This window comes from Dendroctonus ponderosae, unplaced genomic scaffold (assembly GCF_020466585.1).
Source record: "Dendroctonus ponderosae isolate FM_Combo_2020 unplaced genomic scaffold, Dpon_F_20191213v2 Dpon_F_20191213_5, whole genome shotgun sequence".
Classification (NCBI taxonomy): Eukaryota; Metazoa; Arthropoda; class Insecta; order Coleoptera; family Curculionidae; genus Dendroctonus; species Dendroctonus ponderosae.
The window spans coordinates 12,367,001-12,390,319 of NW_026018715.1; the positions used below are offsets into that span (position 1 = coordinate 12,367,001).

Consider the following 23,319-nt stretch of genomic DNA (forward strand, 5'->3'; position numbering starts at 1 on the left):
TTTCTGAGTTCCTCACTTCCTTGCGATGCACATACCTATACAGAGCTTTTAAGGACGCTTCAAAAATACTTTATGGAGATTAAGATTTGAGGAAGTTCTTCGAAGCGGCAGGATTTTAAATCTCTAAAAGCAAAAACTCACCTCGTGTCCTCCTTCTGTAGAGCCATTTCACCAAAACACTTGTCTTTCCCCAGCTTTCCCAATACTGTGCCATTTTTCGTGATGGTTACCGTGCCTGCATTGAAACACCTCCGTTAAACCCTCCTTTGCAGGATAATTTCCCCATCAACCGTCCATCATTACCTGCACGTATAACGTAAAACTTATCCCCTTTATCGCCTTGGCGCACAATGACGGTACCAGCAGGAAAAATTTCCTTTTTGAACAGTTTGGAGACCTGCAACAACACGTCCTCATCCACGGTCTGCAAAGACTCAACATTGCGCAAAAACTGCAAGTACTGGTCCTGCTCCTTCCGGTCGAACCGGATGACGATCCTCTGGAAAGCCACGCGATCCAGCACCCAAACCTGCCCTTCGCTAAGGGCTTGAATGGTGGCTAATCTGGAATTTGCGGTTTTGTAACCCTTCTGAAGGCGCTGTTCGCATCTACAGACCTTTTGGCATTGTAAAGTAGCGCAAGTTCGCCGAAAACTCGCGGCTCGCTGAACTCGTCGACTGTTTTGCCCTTAATGAGAACTCGGAACTTGCCCTGCTTGGAGACGAACATTTCCGAGCCTTTGTCGCCTGGAAAATTGAATGATCATTGTAGATGTAGATGATCAGGTTGGTGTGATTTTTTACCTTGTTTTATCAGGGTTTTCTTTGCTGGAACCGACCTCAGCTGCATGCCGTTGATGATGTCTTGCAGCCGATTCCCATAGAACAAACGGCTGAGGAATTCGTTCGTTTCTATGGCTTTTTTAATCTGATCCGCATCCCTTTTAATAGAACAGAAAATCGCATTAGCAGCAACACTTAGTTGAGCTTAGGTGTAACACAATCGGGGTGTTTGCAAAACATCTCGCCTTATTTTCGACTCAAAATGTAAGCGGATTTGGTGGCGCAAGACCTGAAAGACTTCTTGCTAATGCAGGACTTTTTAAACATCCTGTAAACGTGCGTTAGTATGGAGTTTTTGGTGTTTGGATGAGCTGCGCTGTTGAAATCTTGAAATTATATGGAAAAAGTAAACAATTACGCATATCCTGTATCTTTTCAAGCTCCACAAATAATCCGGTTTATCTCTAAAAGCAACTGAGATTATCCGATATCCAACTATTTGGATGTTTTCAAGAGGCCCGTCAATCACGCCAAAGTGTTTGGTATAAACGAAAGCGACAGTTTTGTCGGATTTGAGTGCAATTACTCGAAAAGTGTTGTCCTTTTCCACATTGGTTTGAAACATTTTCAACTTACTGGGCACTTTTGGGATATGAGGGCAAGTTCTCGTTGGAAGCAACTTCCGCATCCGAAGGAACGCTCGCTTGCACTCCCGGTCTTCTTACGCTCTGATTATGTTCTTCTTCGGGTGGATCTTTGACGCTAACTTTCCTACCTAAGACCAACACGCTCTTGATATAATCGTTGCACTGAATTGGCTGATTAACCCAAAGAGGAGGTTTTGGTATAAAAATGTTCATTCGCACTTACCATCCGGTAAACCCGTTAAGCCGTCTGGATGGAGCAACTCGGGATCCTGCTCAGAATTTTCACTTGGAGGATTTGGTTTTTTATCTGTATCTGGTTCAGGTGCCCGATGTTTAGTGCGTTTGCTTTGAGTAGCCCCTACCGGATTCCCTAAACTACTCCCCAATTCCTTATCTGGATTTGCTGCTGTTGGGTTGGGTGCTGGACCTTTTGTGTGTGTTACCGTTCCCTCATGGTTTGAACCTGCGGGTTCATCTGCACCAGGTTCCGCCGCTGGCGGCGGCAAATCGGTTGCTAAAGCTTTAAAAAAGCTTTCGCTTTTTTTAGTTCCCTTGCTGGATTCATTATGCAAACCTTCATCGTTGTCCCGCTGGTCTTTTGGAGCCGGATCGACCAAAGGAGGCGTTATTGGTCGTACAATTGGTTTCGAAGAAGCACGGCCATTTCCTGCAATGATCCACCCAAAAAAATCACCCACCAAAAAAAACATCCAAGTTTTCAAATGTGTAACAAAAAGTCTCACTTGAAAGATTCACACTTGAAGTCCAAGGATGTTTGTTCGTTTGCTTACTAATAATTACCGATTATTGAATGCACTGAGCCTGGTTTTGTGATTGTGTAGCTTTCGCTGCGGCCGCACAAACATTTGATCATTTCCGGTTGATTTTCGGCAAAATACTGGAAAGCTCAACCCGAGATCCGGGCAGGATTATCGAAGCAGATGGAGCAACTAAAGTTGACTATCAGAAATATAGCAAAGTATGCTGATTGCTAACGATAAGATTAAGATGTTTGTTTTTATGATACAAAGCCAGTTCAAAAGTTAATTATTTACTGGGGAAATAATTGATGTGAAATGTCGACTATTAATCACTGAGGCTTAAAAGATAATGATACAGTTAGCGATACGTTACCTTTCGAACGGTTTGCTCATTAAACTTAAATCCATTTGACGCGGAAATACCCCCAGAAATTCACTGAATTTGTGGGTTTCAAGCAATTTGAAACTGTGACGCATCTTGGAATTCAAGTACAGGGTGTTGGGAAAACAGGAGCCAAACAAGGGTTTTTCTAAACTGCTCATGTTAAGTGCATGTTATGATATTCCTATCTTTCCTGGGTTTCAGTCAAAGTGTGAAGTGAACATTTTGAAACATCGTTTATTTCATTACGTTTCGACGAGACAACAGCGCCATCATCAGGTTTAAAATTTTACACAAACTCATAATTGGTAAAAATCAACGTCCTTTTAGGTCTTTGCCTTCTTGAAAACCTTGAGTTTGTCTCAAGACGCAACTTACCTACATGTTGTATAAAAACTATCATTTATAAAACGATAAAACATTCATCAGTTCTTGAGGGAACAAATCCTTCCCTTTGGAAGAGCAAAACATTTGAAAAACTTACCTCAATTGATAAACATCAAACAAACAAACAAACTTTTAGGGCCTTCTTTAAACCTTAAATTTGTCTGATACCATTCTCGCAAATGTAGAAAGTAATTCAGACAAATTTAAGGTTTCAAGAAGGCAAAGGCCTAAAAGAACGTGATGTTTACCAATTATGAGGTAAGTTTTTCAAATGTTTTGCTCTCCTAAAAGGGAGGATTTTTTCCCTCAAGAACTGATAAATGTTTCATCGTTTTATAAATGATAGTTTTTATACAACATGTTTTAATTCTGAATTGATTTTTGTAGTTTGTGTAAATTTTAAATCTGATGATAACGCTGTTGTCTCGCCGAAACGTAATAAAATAAACGATATTTCAAAATTTTTACTTCACACTTTGACTGAAACCCAGGAAATATAGGAATATCATAACAAGTACACGCAGTCAAGAAAATAAATCAGAATAGAGTTAAGTGCGTGGGAATTCCAACATTTTCCGACACCCGTTTGTTTTATCAAGAAAACCATGCAGTTTGTACATTTGTTAGTATTTTATTGGAAAAACAAATATCTTAAATACCTTAGTGATAAAAATAGCACTAGAGTCATATTACGGCTTTATAAAAACTTACAACATAGTTAATGAAAATGTAAATTATAAAGCGACTGTACAAAGATAATTTGATGGATTTTCCTGGCAAATCGACAGCGAACACATGGATGAAACTTTTTTTTTCAACATTTGTACTTAAAATAATACATCTAAACGAACTAAGTACATACATAATGAAATTCAAAGGCGCCCTTGAAGCGTCGCGATAAAAAAATATTTACATCGATGCTAAACAGCAAAATTCCAATACTGGCTCTTTGAATATATTTGGTAAATAAAATACAGGACTTCTTACATTACTTTACATAGAACACTGAGACATTTACAACATCTAGTAATTTTCATAATTTTTAGTAGACCTTGCTAATTTGCTACCGAATTTTGCGTCAATCCAAGGTTTGAAAGTAAAATACAAAAAATATGTGTAATTTTCAACTGATAAAAATAAATTTCAACAACATACTTCTTACTTAATTTACAGTTTATTGCTTTAATTCCCTTTTATTATTCTACACACTTAGTTTTAATTTTCTCTAGTAGTCAAAGTGATTGTATTTCGCTACGAAGTAACTAACTGCCTTTCCAGTTGGCCAAAATTACAACAATGTAATAGTAAACCGTTAAGGCACTAGAAATGAATGTAATTTTTTTAGCTCACGCAGTTTATTCTGTCTTGCTGAACATTTTAATAGATTAATTCTAGTCAATTGAGTGTTTAACGGCAAAGCATCCAGACATTAATTAGCATGAAAATTGGTTTTCCAAACCCAAAAAAACCCTCGAAATTTTAATGGTATCATCTTCACATCAGCGCAAGTGGTCTTGTGTTAGAAGGCATATAAATTGAAAATTATCGCGTGCAAAAGTATTGTTATTGAAATTACAGTGGCTGAACTGCAAGGAGTCATCCCAAAGGTATGGAAGCCTTTTGGAATAACATCAGTCTAATTTTACGCCTAAAAAAATAGAGTACAGATTAAAAACTCCACACTCACAAGTATTAGAAAAAATTCAGAAGATGCCGAGAAACAGAATTTTTTTTTAATAACATTTAACATTATATTTTGAATATGCAGGTACAAGAAGGCAAAGAAGCAAGAAGTCCAAACCAAGAGAACAGCCATGTAACTTGCAAATGATCAAATCCAATTCATTGTAGCATGCATCCTCTATAGCAGATATGGGTGGAAAGAAAAATAGCAAATTCACACAGAATTCAACGAAGAAGTGTGGTGATTATCGTTTAATCAGCCTTATGTTGCACATGCTTTAGGCATTTTTCAGCATTATTCACGCTCGGACTAGAAGAAAATGTGAGGAGGATTTTGAAGAGTCTTTGGAGGACTTGAAAAACGCCTTCAAAACGCGCACATTTTCCAGAATGAAGTTTTTTATCCAAACGGACATCTTTATCGACCTTAATCAAACCTTTGGCTGAGTTCGACACGATACTGGAACAGACGATACAGATACGCAAAAAAAATTAAAAAATTACTCGGCTGAAACTTTTTTTGGCAGAACAACGGATAGGACACATGAAAAAAGAAGAATCTTTTGTCTTAAAGTGGAAAAGATTTGTCGGTTTTTATGAAAATTCGGTACTTGACTTTGTTGAAGAGCGAGTCACTCTATTGTAAAATATTTTATTAAAATACTCATTGTATTTTACAAGATTAGTTTTCATACAGGTATTTAATAACAAGCAGGAAATAAACCTGGAAAACGTTTAACTGGGGAAATATTCTCATTTGTAGCAACTGCATTTATTAAATGTTGAGCGAATATTGTGGAAAGTAGAATTTTCATTTAAATATTCTGCGGCTGTTTTGCAGAATGTATCTTTTTGCGATAGGGAATAAATTCAGAAATTAATATACAGGAGTAGACAGAAAATGGCAACGATAAGTCTCAATTTGGGTGATAAATTTCGCATCAAAAACAACTTGTTAATCGGAATTTTGATGACGCAATTTCGCGTTTTGAAACTGATTGCAGTCAAGTTGCAAAAATTGCAAATCAACTGAACTCAGTTTCCCCATCTTGGCACATTTTATGGAAATAATTAATCCAATCAGTTTAAAGCTCTGCTTATCTTGATGTGTGTCTTATCCATCTGGTGTGTTTTTGAGGCAAACAAACTAAATCATCCAGACAATATTTAACAAATGGACATGCACAGAATTGAACTGCAAATTTCCATTCCAAAATTCTGCACAATTCTTTGTACTTACCTTTAATATTCAGATTACAGTTAATAAATATTTGCTCCAATAAAATTCACAAGTACTTTATATTATGCAGGTTTCCTAATTCCGAGTGAAAAATGTGGGTTTTTGCATCAATGACTGCGTGATCTCCTTGTCGGTTGATCCTGCTTGAAACAGCAAATATGAAAAATCTCGCCCACTAAATTCCATATAAATTTCAAACAATAAAACCGTTTAGTCTTGAAGAATGCGAAAATCAACAGTTGATTGAAATGAGCCAGTTCCGACGCTTAAACAAAGATAAAAGTAATTCGAAAATGCTGCTTAATATTTCTTTCGCTTATATACAACAGTTCTTTAATCGACGAATATACAGTTATACATAAATATTTATACAACATCGTTAGTAGATTTTATTACGCAGTTCTTGGCAAATATCTATACAATTACTATTTGCCCGAAGGTACAAAAGAAACTTACACACGCTTAGGAATTAGTGGCTAAGTCCTATCTAGTATTAATCTCTATTTTTTTATTCTCGTATCTATCTATCACTTATGTACTCTTAATTATGAATTCACTGCATTTTCCCGACAAATACTAGTATTTAAGCTGTTCCTTTTACACACGGTGTCCCGTAAGCACATGATCAAAAGGGTACTACGATATTTTTTGGAGCAAAAGAAGACGATCTGATCTAACTTTTACTTCGATAAAAATCTGGCTATTGATGGTCAACATTATCTTTTTTAAAATACCGAGACAATGATACGAGGGATGTTAAAAAAACTCGCCGTGAGTTGCGTTTATATAAGATTCAAATTTTGATGAAGCCACCAGGTTTATCCGATTTGGGCAAGTGAGGAATTCGTAAGTGTCTTGGTGCAAAATCCACCAGAACTTTTCATTTGGTAGCTGGAATTTACAGATTTTTTCTGAATTGATGCACTAATCCTTTTGTTGCATTTTTGTCCTCTGAAAAATCTTGTAGCTTCCACAGTTTTTGCGCAAAAAATATTTCTTTTCTCTTGCCGACTGACAATTTTAGACATTCATTAACTGTTTACATGAGTAAAACTTAAATTAAGTTTTTTGTAATATCGGGGAAGTATCGGGAAATATGTAATTAGCAAGAAAACAGAAATAATTTTTTTGCGCAAAAACTGCGATTGCTACAAGACTTTAGAAAGGGTCCGAAAATGTCCCAACCGCATCAACTCGAAAAAAATCACCTGATTCCTGCTACCAAAACAAACTTTTGGTAGTTTTCGTACCAAGACATTCAAAAATTCCTCACTCGCCCAAAGCGGATGATCTCGCTTGTTTCATCAAAACATGAGGATTACACATAAACAAATTCACAGCGAATTTCATTAACTTCGTCCAGATATTTAAAAAAACATAATTTTTTTGAAGAAAAGGAGCATGAAAAATGTATCCACTTGTTCGACTTCAAGCACCGCAATGGAACAGTCAAGAACCGAGTTTACTCCAGAACAACGTTTCGCTTCCACTTGCGACACTCATTATGAACCGTGATGCAAAACCGGTTAAAGCCAGATGATTCTGGCGGTTAAACAACTCGATTTGGGGCTGCCATCGGTCTTATTCTGTAATTTCTAGCGCATATATTTGTCTGGAAAAGGCAATTGCAGTAAAAAATCTTACAATATACAGCACCATTATTTGTTAACTTTGGCAAATATTTACGAACTAGCAGCCGATTGTCGAAGGTTTCGTTTAAAATCACTCCTAAGCTACGCGTTGCACTTCGCCTATCTTACACCACACTAGAATATTTGTATTACATTCTTAATCATCCTGGATTAGGTATGCTGAGCAAATTCTTCAGCAGAAGCCAGCCAAAAAAATCCTTTGTCAGCTAGTTGATTGAAATCCCCAGCTGGAGCAAGACGAGTAAAGGAACGTGTACTTTCCGGATCGATTGGTGTTTTCGCGAAAAATCCCAGACTGTATAAAACACTCAAGCAATCCAAACTGGAAAAATTCTCCACCAAACCTTACACCCAGGTTTCCAATCAGAAACTCGTGGTGGTCAATCGGCTGCTAGTGAGGTCCACTCAAAGAGTCGACCCAAACTCCGAACTTCTCCTGTCCACGTTGTGTTTCAAGTACGTTTCGGAAAAAACACTTCGAGTCCGATCCTCATACCTGACACTGGGCCGCCTCTGATCGATGTAGTTCAGATCGGACGGAGGCCTTTGACAGAGTGAGCAGAAGGCGCATTGGAGCGTGTTCTTGAACGCCTCCCTGAAGTCCTTATTGAAGTAGGCGTAGATCAAGGGATTGAGGGTGGAGTTGAAGTAGCCAATCCAGAACAACATGGCCACTACTAAGTGGGGGCATTCACACGTGGTGCAAAACGTCACGCTGTCGTACCAGAGGAAGAAGGGAAGCCAGCACAGTATGAATATACCTGAGGAAATAAACAAACGGTTGGCAGGAATAGAGGAGGGTTCTTCAAGTTACCCATGATAATTCCCAGAGTTCTTGCAGCCTTATGTTCTCTCTTCATTCGACTAATGCTTCGCTCCCTTGTAGGGGTGTGATGCAGGTCTTGGTTGATTTCGTGCAATGTGAGCGTCTTGGAGGAGCCGCCTGAATTCGACAGCATGTCTCCATTCGTGTTGTTCGCATGAAGAAGCATGGCAGCTCCATGTCGGTTGAACATTTCCTTTTCCTGCCTGCACAACGGATGAACCCCATCAGTTATTCTTAGTTAGAAAACAAAGTGCGACCCACCTATTGGCTTCTTTGAATATTTGCGAATACATGTAGATCATGATCGACCCCGGTATCCAGAAGCTGATGCTGCTGCTGATAACCGCATAAGTTTGGTTGACCACAAACACACACTCATCTGGGTGCTTCCGCCTGAACTCTTGGTGCTCTTTGGTGGTGTACCAGCCCATGAAGATTGGGAGGAAGCTGAGGAAGGCGGGACTCACCCAAGTGTTCACCAACATCATGGCTACCACTTTTTTCGTCATGTGTAGCGAGTACTTCAGTGGCTTACATATGGCGTAATACCTGTAACCCGTTTCTAAGTACCTAGCAAATTCCCCAGAAGAACCTTCCTACCTGTCTATACTGATATCACACAGATGCAGGATGGACACTGTGGAAAAGTACACATCCATACTGTTCCAGACATCGCACAGTCGATAGCTGAACAGCCATCGGTTGAAGATCTCGACGCTGGCATTGAAACTCATAGCGAACATAGCGACAAGCATATCAGCTAGCGCTAGCGATATGACGTAGTAGTTGGTGATAACGCGCAATTTTCTGTGTCGCATCACCGAAACGATGACGAGCAGATTGCCGAAGATCGACGCTATGATGATGCTTCCCATGATCGTTGCCTTGATGAAGAGCAAGAGGTTGTCCCAAATGTCTTCGTCGTCGGATAAATCATTCTGAACATCGTCGAACGTCGTGTTGTAGTACATTGAAGAAGCGTTCTCTAAAAATGTCCAATAAAATTTGAACTGAATTGAATTTGAACGTAACTGTGAACTCAAGCAGTTTTAGACCTCCAAACGAGTAAAACAGATCGAGTCGCTACTCACTTAAGTATTTTCCAGTATCCATCCCATATAAATGTCTATTTCCTTCGCCTGCTGTCCGACCTGCAAATGACTAGTGCCGATTGATTGATATCCATTTTATTGGAAGATAAATTTCAGTTAGTTGACCCTCTGCATCTGACCATCTGATTGCCTGCCAGGGTGTCCTCTGAAATGGAAAGGGACAGTATTTGAGTTAATGAATCATGATTAATCCACGTCTTTTGGTTTTTTCTGTCAGATAAACCTGGGGGGTGATTTTTCGGAATGAGGTCGATGGCTCTAATAATTCGGAGTGTTTTATTTAACTGTTTCCCTAATTTGTTCTTCATGGCATCTAAATTTGCCTAAATGTTGTTCATTTTCCTTTTAATAATAGCAAGTCTTGATCGAAATTGTTTCGACATCACTTCTGGAGGATCCAGTTATGTTAATAAATAGGGAACTGATGTTACCTCTATAAAATAGCACACACATTTTATTCCATTAGTTTGGCAGTTTGCAAGTTGTTTGCTAGTTGCGGCGATTTCTTGCAAATATTTCTGTTCAAAGCCTTGAAGAGTTCATTTGGTTGCAGATCAGATTGTGATAAAATATTTTCAAAAGTTAATTGAAAATGGAAAATCGCTGAAAAATGGCTTTTGATGCCAGTTAATAAAGCAGGACTGGTTTTCGTATTGTGGAAATTTCAAAGTTCTAGACAAAATATACGTTTCATCTCAAAAGATGCAATAGATAGATACAACATCAACAAAGAGACAACTCAATTTTGAAAACTTCCGTTCGTTTCATAACTTTATTTTCAGCACGATATTTTGTAGTGTTTTCTATATAGTACGCTGTTTAAAAACATTGACAACTAATAAAATACTTTGCTTTATCAATTTTATAGCAAAAATCTGGCTTTATTAAAGCAAAAATGCATTTTTTACATCATTCCTCAACTATTGAGGATTTTTGATGCAAACCCGGGTAGCAATCACTTTCCAGCAAAAGTGAATAGAAAAATTTATATTGAATCCAATAAATATTCTCGCTGCATTTGCGGATTCGGCACTTATTTCGTTAATTTTTGATGATTTTTTTTAGCGCAAAACTGTAATACTCGAGATATTCCTATTATTGTGGTTCAAAATTTCAAACCAATAAAATATCTGGATTAACGCTAGGACTAAAGAGAGGAAAAAAAAATAATAGCCTGGCAATTTGCACAATTGTTGGTAATTTTTTTAATACGAAGTCTGAGTCCCTTTCAGTTTTCATCTACTTCAGCACAATTTTCCAAAACCGAAAATTAACAAAAACTTTATATTAAAACCATCAAATACAGAAAGAAAAGTTTCATTCCTGGTGAAAATTGCCAGTCATTTTCGCTAACTGTTTGTGAACTTTTTGGCGCAAAGTGTATTATTCTCAATGGAATTGTGTGTAACAATTTTTCATAAAATTATCCCTTAAAGCTGGAAGCACATAGAAAGTCGAAATAAACGCGACTCGATAGAGAAAATCCAGGTTTATTATTGTGGAAATATCGACATTTATTGCATAATTTTTCAATTGTAGGTGATTTTTAAACACAAACCCGGTTATTGCGCATTTTCCACCAATTTTAAAATAGGTTTTTTAAAGCTAATAACTTTTAGCAAAACCATCAAATAGAGAACAAAATGCCCTAATTTTTGCTGGAATTTGCAAATCTGGCAAGCATTTGCTTAATTTGTTTTGCGCCAAAATGTATTATTCTCTCTGGGGACCCGTGTAATTTTTTTTTATACAAATGTCCCAAAAAATTGGAACGAGACAGAGCGTCTGGATTAATGTGATCACATAGAGAAAAAGTTGCCTTATTAGTGTGCAAATTTTCAATTTTCCCTTATGACGCTTCATTTGTTGATGATTTTTCAAATACAAAGGGGATAACCGTTCATTCACTACCAAATTCGACATCATTTTCCAAATTTGAAAATTAAAACAAAATTCGTATTAACTGCATCAGATGGAGAACAGAACGCTTCATTCCTGCTAAAAATTTCAAGTTTGGCTTACTTTTCGTTAAGTTTTGGTAGTTTTTTTAGCGCAGTAATGCTCATACATTTTTCGGGCATAAACTGCCCTTGGCTAAAAACGAACATTTTCGGATCAACATTGGAAACAACAAGTCCGCAAAAATCAGGATGATCTCTGATTTGAACCAAACTTTTACAAACTAAAGCTGCGAATATTTACTCTGGGTTGTCAAAGTTGCAAGTTTCTGCTTGTTCTGGATTAGAAGTTACGTACTTTTTCAAGCGCCGAGTGCTCTTGGGCATATTCGGCCATTTTCAGCCCAACATTGACCAAGTCCGCAAAAATCACCATTAACTCTGATTTCAATGCAATTTTCAGGAAATTTAGCCTGAAGTACTGTGTCTAGGTGGTACAAGTTTCAAGTGTCTGTTGGCTCTATCTTAGGAGTTACTAATTTTTCAAAAGTAGAGTTCTCTTGGCTGGAAACGGTAATTCTTAGGTCAACCTTTCGATGTTCGAAAACTTATATTTTAGTACTATTGGAATAACATTCGCAGGAGATCCAGAGTCAACTATCTCCTATATCCTGGGGCAGGTTCACCTCGCTACTTGCACTGGATGAGAAATTATAAATTATTCAAGCTTACCGTGCATTTGAGTGAAAACGCGCATTTTTCGATCAATATAGACTAACTTTAGATTAGATAAGACGAAACTCTTAGGATATATAAAATTAATATTTCTTCGCTTTTCGCCAACGACGCCTGTTTTTTGCTCTTATTCGGATGCCAGTAAGCGAAAATAAATGCGATAGTTTCCAAGCAAATTTCACTGCATTATAATACGCGATTTTATTTTGTTCTTTCCTCATTTCAGCGGATTTCCATTCTGACGTGAAGTAGGGAAAAGCCGAAATGGTTACGAGCTGAACTCCACGAAAACGTTATTTATTTGGCCTTAGAGAACAGTCGCGAAGTTCCGGATGTATGTTTATTAAAGATGGGCTCAAGAAAAATTGCATTGTTAAATCAGTGCCTTATCAAACTAAAAATATCATGTTTTCTGTAAGAGATTTTATTTAGCTGTACCTACTTATAAAAGGAAATACGAGATTACAGCTGCAAGAACCTTAAACAATACATAAAATCCGATTAATTGGGGTGATTTACAGTGAGCCAGTTCTAGGCGGATTTAATCTTTCACTAAAAGGGACTATTATTCTCAATCAGTTTACCAGGTAATGTACCCACTAATTAAGTAATGTTTTGTTGCAACGCTTCTCAAAAACACATGGTTGGAAAATTCGAATTTCAATTAAATTTGTCACAAAGTGGAATGGTAGTGCCGGGAATTAGGTTGCAGTGTTTCGTAAAATGCGCATTCTAAGCAGTGCCTGCAGGGATATGAAAACGGCATTACAAAGTATTTTCCTTGCACAATTCCGCCGGGTTTTGTAATACCGTTTTCCGCTCATTTCTCGTTGACAATATTAGCAAAACGGCATAACATGAACATACATTTTTTTGGTGTAAAAGAGTTTCTCAATGCAAAAAACCTCAGTTTTGTGAAATATCGGAACGAGTTTTGAAGTAATTTTAAATCATTAAATTTTCCATCGGTATCATTCTTGGAACTGAAACGCGATTTAATGATTCAAATTACACGGACTGCCAGATGGTAAATCAAAGCGAACTGAAATTGCCGAATAGGAAATCAGGGATTAAATCTTCGAGAATTGGATGCACCTGCAACCGATGCATTCCTTTGCAGAAATTCCCATGCGAGTTCTTGAAATGTCGAGTCAGGGCAAACGCTACAGGGAAATAACTTGTTAAGAAACTCCGTCGGTTTAAGTGGAATGGATCAATTTAAAATATCGGCATGCTTTTCAAACAGAAAAATAAAGTTTTATTTAGTAAGTAAACGTTGTAAGGGAAACATACGCTTTTATCTAACTGACTGATGTGAAAGCAGGAGGGTTGTGGAATCAGATGGAAAATCAGTTAGCTGAGATTGACATTAGAACTAAACAAAAGAGCGAAAAATGAATCTAGTTGCTAAGATCGAAGAGATGAAAATGAAGTCAAAACACATAAGAACGATCAAAAGGAATAAAATGATGAACCCTGTTCAAAGAGTTCGGTTTTGCGGCAGCAAACTACTCCAAAAGATGGAGGATCTTCATGCATACAAAAGTTCGGACATTTTTATCTTCAATAGAAAAAGCCCCGCATTAATTTATGAAATGTCCTGAGCTTTGGTCTATTTAGCCATTCTTGCACTATCTGCCTCTATTGCTCATGGTGCAACAGACAGCACAGAAATCGACATGCGGACTTCAAATAAACATAGAGCAAGCCTCACTTCACACTTGGTGAGCATTTCACTTCATTCGGAATTACAAGCACAGAAAATGGCCACTTTTGGCCAGACGTGCAGTTAAGTTGGCCATTTTGATTGCAATTAATCGTAATTTTAGTCGCTAGTTTGAGAGGCCGTCGCAACTAATTGCCGCCTTCTTTCCCCAACTATTCTCCGGACAGTTTCTCGCATGTATACCTACTCTAATTAATTAACAGTTAAGCTATAAGTCGTAACTTCAAACGATGGCGGGGCATTTCTGCCCGCTGAGCTGTGATTGCTTCTCATTTAACTGGAAAACAACGTTTGAATTGCAAATTCAGCGACTAAACCGTTTCCTTCTTGCTTTGAAAATGTGTAACTTTCTGTTTGCAATCGGACAGAGCGGAGAAATGGAATAGCAAATTGAAAATGAATTTCGAGTGAGATGGCTGGCGAAAATAACTATTAGATTCATGCATAACACATAAAGGGCGGCTGGAAATTTGTTTTCTATGATTCCCAGAATCAAAATCGATTAGATTATTTTCTGTGTTCATACTGTACTCACGCAGATTTATTGCAGAAACAACAAAAAATCCGATTCGAAATAATGCAAAACTAGGACATTTTCCACATGAAAAGCAAACGAATATAGAATACTTATAAGCAGCATGGTTGAGATATTTCCTGAGGATGGAATTTCATTTTGGCTGCAAATCGGCAGAGTATTTTAGATGATATTTCAGCCATAAAGAGAAGACAAATGGACATATAGAGCATAAAATGTGGACGAGCCGTGAGCTCTTTATGCATAATATTTCCTCGTTTGGATTTATAAGGCTCTCGTTAAATATGGGCTAATGGGATTATGTGGACCGATTTATGGCTGGCTGGTTGGCAATGTTTAATAATGGCTGAAGACATTTTTTTTCAATTATATTTGATGGCAAGAGCGGCTCGATTCGGAATTTAAATGTATATCCAAAGTTCCGCAAATAAAAAGGCCCCGAAATACTTCATCAGTTGGAATTTCCTTCATTATGCCTTTTCTTGGTTTAGGGTGGAATTTAATTAAGGCTTAAGGACAGACCAGAATTGCTTGCCCATTGAAATGTTTGATGATGGACTTTTCCACTGAAAACCTGCGATTGAAAACAAAAGGACTGACTAGTCTAGTTGGCTTTATTGGAAAAGGGCCCCGATATCCAGAGAAAACATTCTCAATCCTGCAAACTTCCACTAGTTCAAATATCCCACCTGCAAAGTCATCTCAGGATGAAATGCTGCTTAAAATAGAAATTTGCGAGATCATACGTCGACCCCTTTTGCAATTTCCTTCATAATAGAACTTCAAAAGTTCTTTAGAACGGATTGTGCAGAAAAGGTCTCCTTTCGAACATAAATAGCACTTTTTTCCGAACTAGGATAGCGACGCTCTAGGGCTCTGTTATTCACATTGCGTATATAAAACAGGCCATTCTTTGGCCCGAAATGGGTTTTGCAACTTAATTGATTTTTTCTATTGCAGAAAGAAAAATATGAAAAAACGAAGAGAAATATGAATAGCCACCAATTCTGAGCTTGTTTGATGTACAGAGTGATTGAGTTTTAATCGAGAAGAATGATGAGAAAATGCAGGTTAAATTGTGTGTTTAGCCGGTTTGTCTACGGTTGACTTCAAAAACACTTTAGAGTTGATGAACGCATTGCTTTGTTTTGAGAGGCAATGAAGAGCAATTGTTCCCATTGAACTTCCACTTTCCTCACTAATAATTTAATCAGTGAATTTGGGATTTCGTTGCTAATAAATTTATAGTAAGAGTTTGGAAGGTCAAAAACTCTGTTTCACTTTCGACGCGCTACAATCGACAGCGTTTGCAGCTCAGAGAGAGGAAGAACATGTTCTCACCAAAAACGCATTTCCGTCATTCTTTGGTTCTTTTATTGATTCTTTCAAATATGAAAACGCTTTGTTTTGTCTCAAGTAGCAGCATATATTTAACTTTATGGCTGCAGATAATTTTCACATTTATCCAAGAAGCTCGAACTGAAATTTCAGAATCACATTTTCTAGGGACCAAATTTTTTTTTTCAATGGACCAAAAAATGTGAACTATTTTCTAAGCCAGACCCACATCTAGTCAACACTTTTTCGTATAATTTGCAGTAAGAAAGAGTTTAATTTTCATCAGTTTAAGTCCTGAATTTCCGGTTATTAAGCCATTTTTGCACTGTCATACTCTATTGCAAATTTTTTTGCGTGCAGGACAGATATCGAGATTTGGACTACCACTGTGGGTAAAGAAAGCTTCGCGTAACACTTGGTGAGAATTTGGCTTTATTTGCAAAAATTCGTTGAATTACATGAATTGGTCAAGTTTCTTAAGTTTTTGACGCTTTAGCCATTTTTGCATTGTAATTTTTAGTGTTCATTTCTCAGAACCCGGGGCAAATATGGACATGGGCGCTTCAGCAGTCGACAGAGGAAGCTCCACTGGACATTTGCTGTGAAATTTACATCATTCGGAAAAGTTCTTTAATCCACATGATTTTATAAAAAGTGCTGAGTTTTGGACTATTTAGTCATTTTTACGCTGCCGTCCGCTATTTACTATTTTTCAACATGCACGGCAGATATGGGGATGCGGACTTTAACAGTCCATAAAGGAAGCTTCACTTAACACTTGGTGCAAATTTGACTTCATTCACAAAATTAAGTTAAGTTACGGGAATCGATAAAATATTCCAAGGTTTGAACGCTTCAACCATTTTTGCATTGTCATCTTTTATTGTTCATTTCTCATCATCCGAGGTAAATGTGAACATGCCAGTTTCAACAGTTGATAGAGGAACCTTGAATTACGACTCGGTGTGAATTTTACGTCATTTGGAAAAACGTTTTAATCTATATGAATTTATAAAAAGTGCTGAGTTTTGGATTATTTAGTCATTTTTGCGCTGCCGTCTGCTATTGACTGACTATTTTTCAACATGCAGGGCAGATATTGTGATGACTTTAACAGTCCATAAAGGAAGCTTCACTTAACACTTGGTGCAAATTTGCCTTCATTCCCAAAATTAAGTTAAGTTACGGGAATCGATAAAATTTTCCAAGTTTTGAACGCTTCAACCATTTCTGCATTGTTATCTTTTATTGTTCATTTGTCATCATCCGGAGTAAATGTGGACACACCAGCTTCACAAGTTGATAGAAGAACCTTGAATTACGACTCAGCGTAAATTTGACATCATTCGAGAAAACCTTGTAAGCTACATGAATTGATAAAAAGTGCTGAGTTTTGGGATATTTTGCCATTGCTGCAATCTCATCTTCCATTGCCAATTTTTCCCCAAATAGGACAAATATGTAGATGCGGACTCAACCATCAATAAGGGAGGCTTCAGTAAAAACTTGGTGCGAATTTTACTTGATTTGTAATAATAAGTTAAATTACATAAATTTATAAAATTTCCTAAATTGTTGATGATTTAGAAATTTTTTCATTGCCATCTTTTAGTGCCATTTCTGAACATCCAGAACAAATATGGGCATGTGGACTTCAGTAATAGATAAAAGAGCCTTTACTGAAGACTTCGTATAAATGGGACTTCATTCGGACAAACAGTGTATTTCACATGATTTTTTAAAAACTCCTGATTTTTGGACTCCCATCCACTACTGCCCATCTTTTAACATACAGGACAGATATTTGAACGCATCGTCAACTATCAATAAAGCTACATTTATCGCTTATCGCAGTAAATCTACAGATCTACTCAAAAAGATCAAACAGAAATTTCAAAATGAAATTTTCACGGGACTGAAGGGCCCAAAGATGTACATGTTTCAAAGGCCAGACCCACATCTAACCAACACTTTTCCGTATCTGCTCAAGACATGCATAACACCGATATGCAGTAAACGATCGCAAATCTCTTTGCATAAAAAAGGACTTCTCGAGTTGACTGCTTTTATTTTGTGAAGAGGATGGCGCAAAACGTTTTGCCGAAAAATATTAGGCGGCTCGATCGGGGCTTCGGCCAATTGAAAAAACGAAAAACACCTTCGATTTATCAAGGGATTTTCTTGTGTATGATACGTTCCGGGAAAAAGGGGCTTCCTTCAATGAACAATTTTACGCATTACTAGCAAATTTGGGGCTTTTCCTCTGGGGGAGCTTTTGATGTTTCGCAATTCAATCAATTTTTGTATTTTGGCAAGATCGACTTTGAACAATCTACGGACTGAGACCAGTGGTTTCAATGAAAACCCCATAGAGTTTTAGCGAAATACAAAATAATGGACAGAATCTCATAAGTTAGGAAAATCCACCCTTGAAGGCCAAATCTTTTACCCTCGTGAAGTTTTCAATACAGCTTAGCTGTGAACGCGACTGAGCTTAAGTGGTGCTCCTCACTATATGGAAAGTACCGAAATGAAATTTTCAAATCACTTTCAACTTTAATATCCATCAGTATCGACTGGAGCTTCGCTCGTTTTAAAATGGCCTGACTGTCGCATTAGAAAGTTCCCAGTGGCAGTGGAGGGTGAAGATTTATACTCTTTAAAATGTCTTATCTGGGATTTGAAAGGGGCCATTAGGACGAAGGCAATAGTAGTTCTGGCCGTTGGAAAACTACCGCAATGCGCTAATTCGTGTTAACCTGATTCCCTCACCCCGTATTTGCATGGAAACCACATCGGCTACGAAATTCACTGCTTTATTGCAATTGTATGAATGCGTCCTATTAATTTTACAAATGGGAGTTGTGCGGTCATAATCTCTTGACCATAATTCAATATAAATTTAGGAAACATGTACGTAGAAATTATTTAATTATTTATTTGTTGTTCGGCGCGAAATTAACTTCATCCCAAGAATTTATTAAATATTTTCAAACACTTGGGTACAGATAACTTCTTCTACAGTTAACACGCCTAATTAGCAAACCTTTGCGGCTTCACTTAATGAGAACACCGGTCGCGATAATAATAATACAGTTCTCCAATGTTCTAAGCTTGGTATGTGGTTTACATTGTACATAGTAATTTAATGTACATACGCGAGGGAGTCCAGTCAGCACACTATGGATGTTCCAGAACACGACAAACAATACTATCGTCATTGTTTCGGCCATAAATGCATGAAATTTCGCTTTGCAGTACAGTTGATTTACGTCTGGAGAGGCTGGACACTTATTAACTGAAATATCTTCTATATTAATATGAGTTTAGGAGGAATAACGCTAGCCTTTTCTCAGTTAAAATTTGCTGCCTAAATATTTGTGGTTCCTGCTCCCCCGACTTAATTTTTGAGTTAGTAGGAACAATTGGCGCTTTAATGTAATGTGCAAAACTATAAGAATTCTGCATGTGGCGCAACTATTTGTAAATGTTTCCAGAAGGATGCTTGGACGGGGACAGAAATGTGTTGTCTTGAAAATAAATGCAATTTTTCCCTGAATTTGGCAAATGAAACAGATTTGCAAAACTTTTTTAAAACCAGTATTAAAATTGTCAATTAATTTTCCACTTTGGCCATACAATTTGAGTGGAAATATTTGACCGTTTTCGATTCAAAACGCCGTCAATTTTACTAACTTGAAAACCATTTGCAGTCGCTTTCAGCAGTTTGCCTCAGTCTTGTTTTGCACTCAAAAGGGCAAATCAATGTTTTTTAGTGGCAACAGTTGACTTATTTTTATCAAGTTTGGGACGCGAACAAAATATTTCTGAAATAATTGCTGTTTTTCTTAAATCTTATGAAACTGGTTCAGAATTGTTGATAAATTCTGCAATTTTGATGATACATCTACTAAATGTGTCAGTTTAGTGGGCATAATTGTTTGTTTAAAATCCAAAACGAAACCGATTTAAAACACCTTCAGCAGTTTTTGTCGAGACATTCTTTTTTCACAGTTTTTTCACATAATTGCAATTTTTTCCAAATAGTATAAAACCAGTTTTGAAATAACTGATTTGTTTTCTGCTTTGGCGGTTATAAATACAGAGTTTGCAAATTCGTGGAACAATTGTCCGTTTGAGATTGAAAACGCCAACGATTTCGGTTGCTTTGAAGCTATTTGCAACTGTTTGCAGTAGTTTGTGCCAAATAATTGACATATTTTCACTTTAGATGGCAAGTGAACAAGTTTTTTTCGTAATAATTACAAATTTTCCAGAATCTTATTAAATCCAGTGTTCCAGTTGTTGATTCATTCACTAAATTGTGCCAATTTAGTGGAAATATTAGCCCGTTTTAATTTTAAAACGACAAATATTTCGACAGTTTCCGAACCGTTTGCAGGTGCTTTGAACAATTTGTGTCGATTCGGTCTTCTTTTGTACCTCAAAAGGTAAATAAATCGTTTTTAGTGGGAACAATTGACATTTTCTCACCTCATTTGATCCACACATAAATAACTTCAAGTTTTCCAAAATGCTGTGAAACCAGTCTTGAAACTGTAGATACATTTTGGCAAATTAAGCAGGAATCATTGTTAGTTCTAGATTCAAAACGCTGCGGATTTCACCTGTTTTAAAACTATTTACAACTTTTCAACCTGTTTTCATTTCCATTTAGAAGTGCAAATAATTTTTTTTAGTGGAAATAGTTGACAATTTTTCACATTAAGATTGCAAAGTTAAATACGTTTTTCTTTCACTGCACTTTGTGACATTTTTTATTCATTTTTAAGTCTTTGCCCCAAAAGTGATAAAATAGTCGATTCGGTGAGGACAATTGTGCCTGTTTGTGCAAAAGCTAAAAATTCGCATTTAACCGAACAAATTTGCGACTTAATCCAGATGTTTAGGCAAATTTGTGCAAATGAATACTACTTCTGTGTTAACCTGCCAAAATTATTAGTAAATAACAGGAAAAGGATTCTCAACAACTGACTTTCATTTTTACTGCAAAAAGCGCAATTATTATGGTTTAAATATGGTATAAAAGCTTTGATCTAAACATTTTCCGTTTTTTTTTGAAAAATTGAACGAACGAAAAAATTGAAAAACGAAATTCTGAGTAAATCTCAAGTCAAAGACAGCAATTTAGTGGAAATAATTGTCTCTTACATGTGCAAAACTTGAAGTATTTTACTTTGACTCCAACTGGGTCTAACTATTTTCCGTTGCCAAATAAATATATTTTAGGTCAAGTAATTATGATTTAAGGTAAATATTTGCCAGTTTTAGAAACAACTTGACAAGTGAACGAGATTTCCTTTGCAGAAAAAAGCTCAAATAACGAGTTTAGCGGGAACATTTATGAGTGGTCACTTTAAACCGCAGTTACGCGATTATAATAATTTCGACTGCGTCTCAAAAAATCAATAAAACAATCAATTTAGTGGTAATAATTGTCGTTTTCAGATTCGAAACACCAAATAGGGCCCTCACTATTATTTGCGCGTATAATGGAAAATTTACGATAGTTTTTCTTCACTCATTTATTGTGAGTTCGTAAGTTAGCTGAAGGGACATTTATATTGCGGATGAAATATGAAGCAGGAAAGTATTTTAATGAACAACGCGCTCCTTCCTGAAACGCATCGAAATTTGCATCGACCATTTTTCACACACTTTTATTGCTCTTTTTCGATCGCTTTTATGGACCGACAAGAGAGACTGCGGTCGTTATAGGCAAACAGGCGAAAAATGGAGCGATTAATCGCTTATAGCCATAATCCGAGCGTAGGGCGAGATGCAATATTTTTCTTGTATCAGAATCAATTGCCTTAACGTACTGTTTACGCCATCCTGCTTCAGAGGAATCGATTTGAGCATATTGCCTATTCTAGTTCATATATCACTACATGCACTGAACAGAATATAGAAGGGATTAACTGGAATTGCTAGCATTTTCTGGAAAACTGGCTCAAATGCTGGACATTTTCAGATTCGAGTTTTTCATTGATTGCACGTAGTTGCAGCTGAATAAATTCCTCGGTGTCTTTTATAGTCGACGGACGAATGGAATATCGGAAGCGCCAGCGCATGCAAATTCTTTATCCGTTATTTTTAAATAATACTTTGTAAAATAAATAGCCAGATAATCCGTTTAACTAAAATCTGGGTGTTTTCCTCATCATTATTGGAGAGCGAACAGTGATTTTAGAGCAAAAGTATTTCTTGCAAAAAGTTATTGGTAACTCGGCAAGAAATCAAATGAAATAACTGCAAATAGGAATAAACTCATATTTTGTTACCAGCGCAAAGCCCAATATTTCGGAAAAATGCCACTAAGAGTAATAAAACCCGACATGGAAAAAATGTTTTTTGTATGCAAGAAGATAAATGATATCGATAACGGGCTGGAAGCTGGAATGCCCAATTTATAATCTTTGAAGCTGACTTGAGACTGGCGGTGCCATAATTCAAGTCCCAAAAAAATTGATAACAAGTTGCGGCCGAAGGGAATTGAAGGAGTAGAATAGATGAGGGCCAGAAATTTTCCTTTGATCTTTGATAATAAAAAACAGCAATTTGATGAAAAAAAGGTTCCCCTAATTTACCTAATGGCTCAAAAACATCCTTCTCCCGCTTTGTGCTAATCACATTAAGGTCGAAAGCTAGTCGGCGTTCATTCCCAATATACAAGCTCAATATGACGCCAAAAATGCAAGTTCGTATCAAGCGCACTTTCCAGAATTATGAGCCATAGCATGTAATTTTGACTGCACCAAAAACCCGACGTCCTTTATAGTTAACGAATCGAAAACGCTCCCGAAATTGAATCCATCAACAGAAATCTGCTGTTGCATTCTCGGCCCCAAAATAAAAGGTAATATTTGAAGCTTCTAAATGCAATCAATGTGATCGTATTGGAACGGTTATTGGATTTGGTTCGAATACACGCGGGCTCTATTAATGATAAAGTTGACTAGACGTCATATAATTAATACCGTCGCGCCCGTGTGCGATTGCGGTTGACCCTCGGAGGGTTTTAGCCGCCGCACTTTAGATAAAAGCCTTTCGGCGTGCTTTGATAAAAGTTTCTTAATCCGGTGGAAAATCAACTCCAGTCACCGGTAAAACGCCGACAATTCCAAAACAAAAGCTAACTGGTTCAAAAAGATAATTTATTCGCAGAGCCGAAACAATCATCATCCGATGAACTTAATCGGGATGACCCCATTATCCGCTCAGGGCTCAGGATTCGCTTATTAGAGCGTCCCATGACTCCCATGTATTAATCCCAGCCTCATATTGAATTATGTTTCAATGTGGGGCCCTTCGGTTTTATCTCACTGCGACAATGGCTCAATTAGTGGGTTTGTGCTCTGTTTATGGCCGTTCAGTTTCATATCGATATGCTTGATGGAAATTATGGTCCATCTGGACGCTATCGATGAAAAGACAATGGACTGTTTCTAATAGTTCGGGATATCGATTCGAAGTGAGGTACATTCTCGATAGTATATACAGTCATTTATTGTCTCTATTTATTAATCAAAATACTTTTCGGTGTACTTTTCCACCATCATCAGTTTTTCTAAAATATCAGATAGTTAAAAAA

The 23,319-nt window shown here is 37.1% G+C and overlaps 2 protein-coding genes across 9 annotated transcripts in view; both read right to left on the reverse strand.

The window, feature by feature from the left end:
* Positions 1–2,544, reverse strand: part of LOC109545459 (cGMP-dependent protein kinase 1) — a 4,913-nt gene extending 2,369 nt beyond the window's left edge. The window contains exons 1-8 of one of the 2 annotated variants that reach the window (XR_007281645.1): positions 2,231–2,544; positions 2,004–2,096; positions 1,653–1,949; positions 1,419–1,557; positions 804–940; positions 617–746; positions 304–563; positions 142–235 (exon numbers count right to left, since the gene is read on the reverse strand). Coding sequence is in view for 1 of the 2 variants with exons in the window: in XM_019916169.2 (XP_019771728.2) it covers positions 142–235; positions 304–563; positions 617–746; positions 804–940; positions 1,419–1,557; positions 1,653–1,949; positions 2,004–2,096; positions 2,231–2,303 (1,223 nt within the window). In the remaining variant the exon portion in view is untranslated. The remainder of the gene's footprint in view (positions 1–141; positions 236–303; positions 564–616; positions 747–803; positions 941–1,418; positions 1,558–1,652; positions 1,950–2,003; positions 2,097–2,230) is intronic. The other variant, XM_019916169.2, reaches the window with a different exon arrangement.
* Positions 2,545–3,570: 1,026 nt separating this feature from the next.
* The window catches only part of LOC109545460 (octopamine receptor beta-2R), a 68,798-nt gene continuing 49,049 nt past the window's right edge, over positions 3,571–23,319 (reverse strand). For 6 of the 7 annotated variants that reach the window (XM_048667002.1, XM_019916170.2, XM_048666999.1 and 3 more), the window contains 5 exons: positions 9,452–9,617; positions 8,961–9,345; positions 8,622–8,909; positions 8,349–8,563; positions 3,571–8,295 (listed from right to left, as the gene is read on the reverse strand). In XM_048667002.1, coding sequence (XP_048522959.1) covers positions 7,940–8,295; positions 8,349–8,563; positions 8,622–8,909; positions 8,961–9,345; positions 9,452–9,473 — 1,266 coding nt within the window. In that variant the 5' untranslated portion in view covers positions 9,474–9,617 and the 3' untranslated portion in view covers positions 3,571–7,939. Of the gene's footprint in view, positions 8,296–8,348; positions 8,564–8,621; positions 8,910–8,960; positions 9,371–9,451; positions 9,618–23,319 lie in introns of all 7 variants that reach the window. The other variant, XM_048667003.1, reaches the window with a different exon arrangement.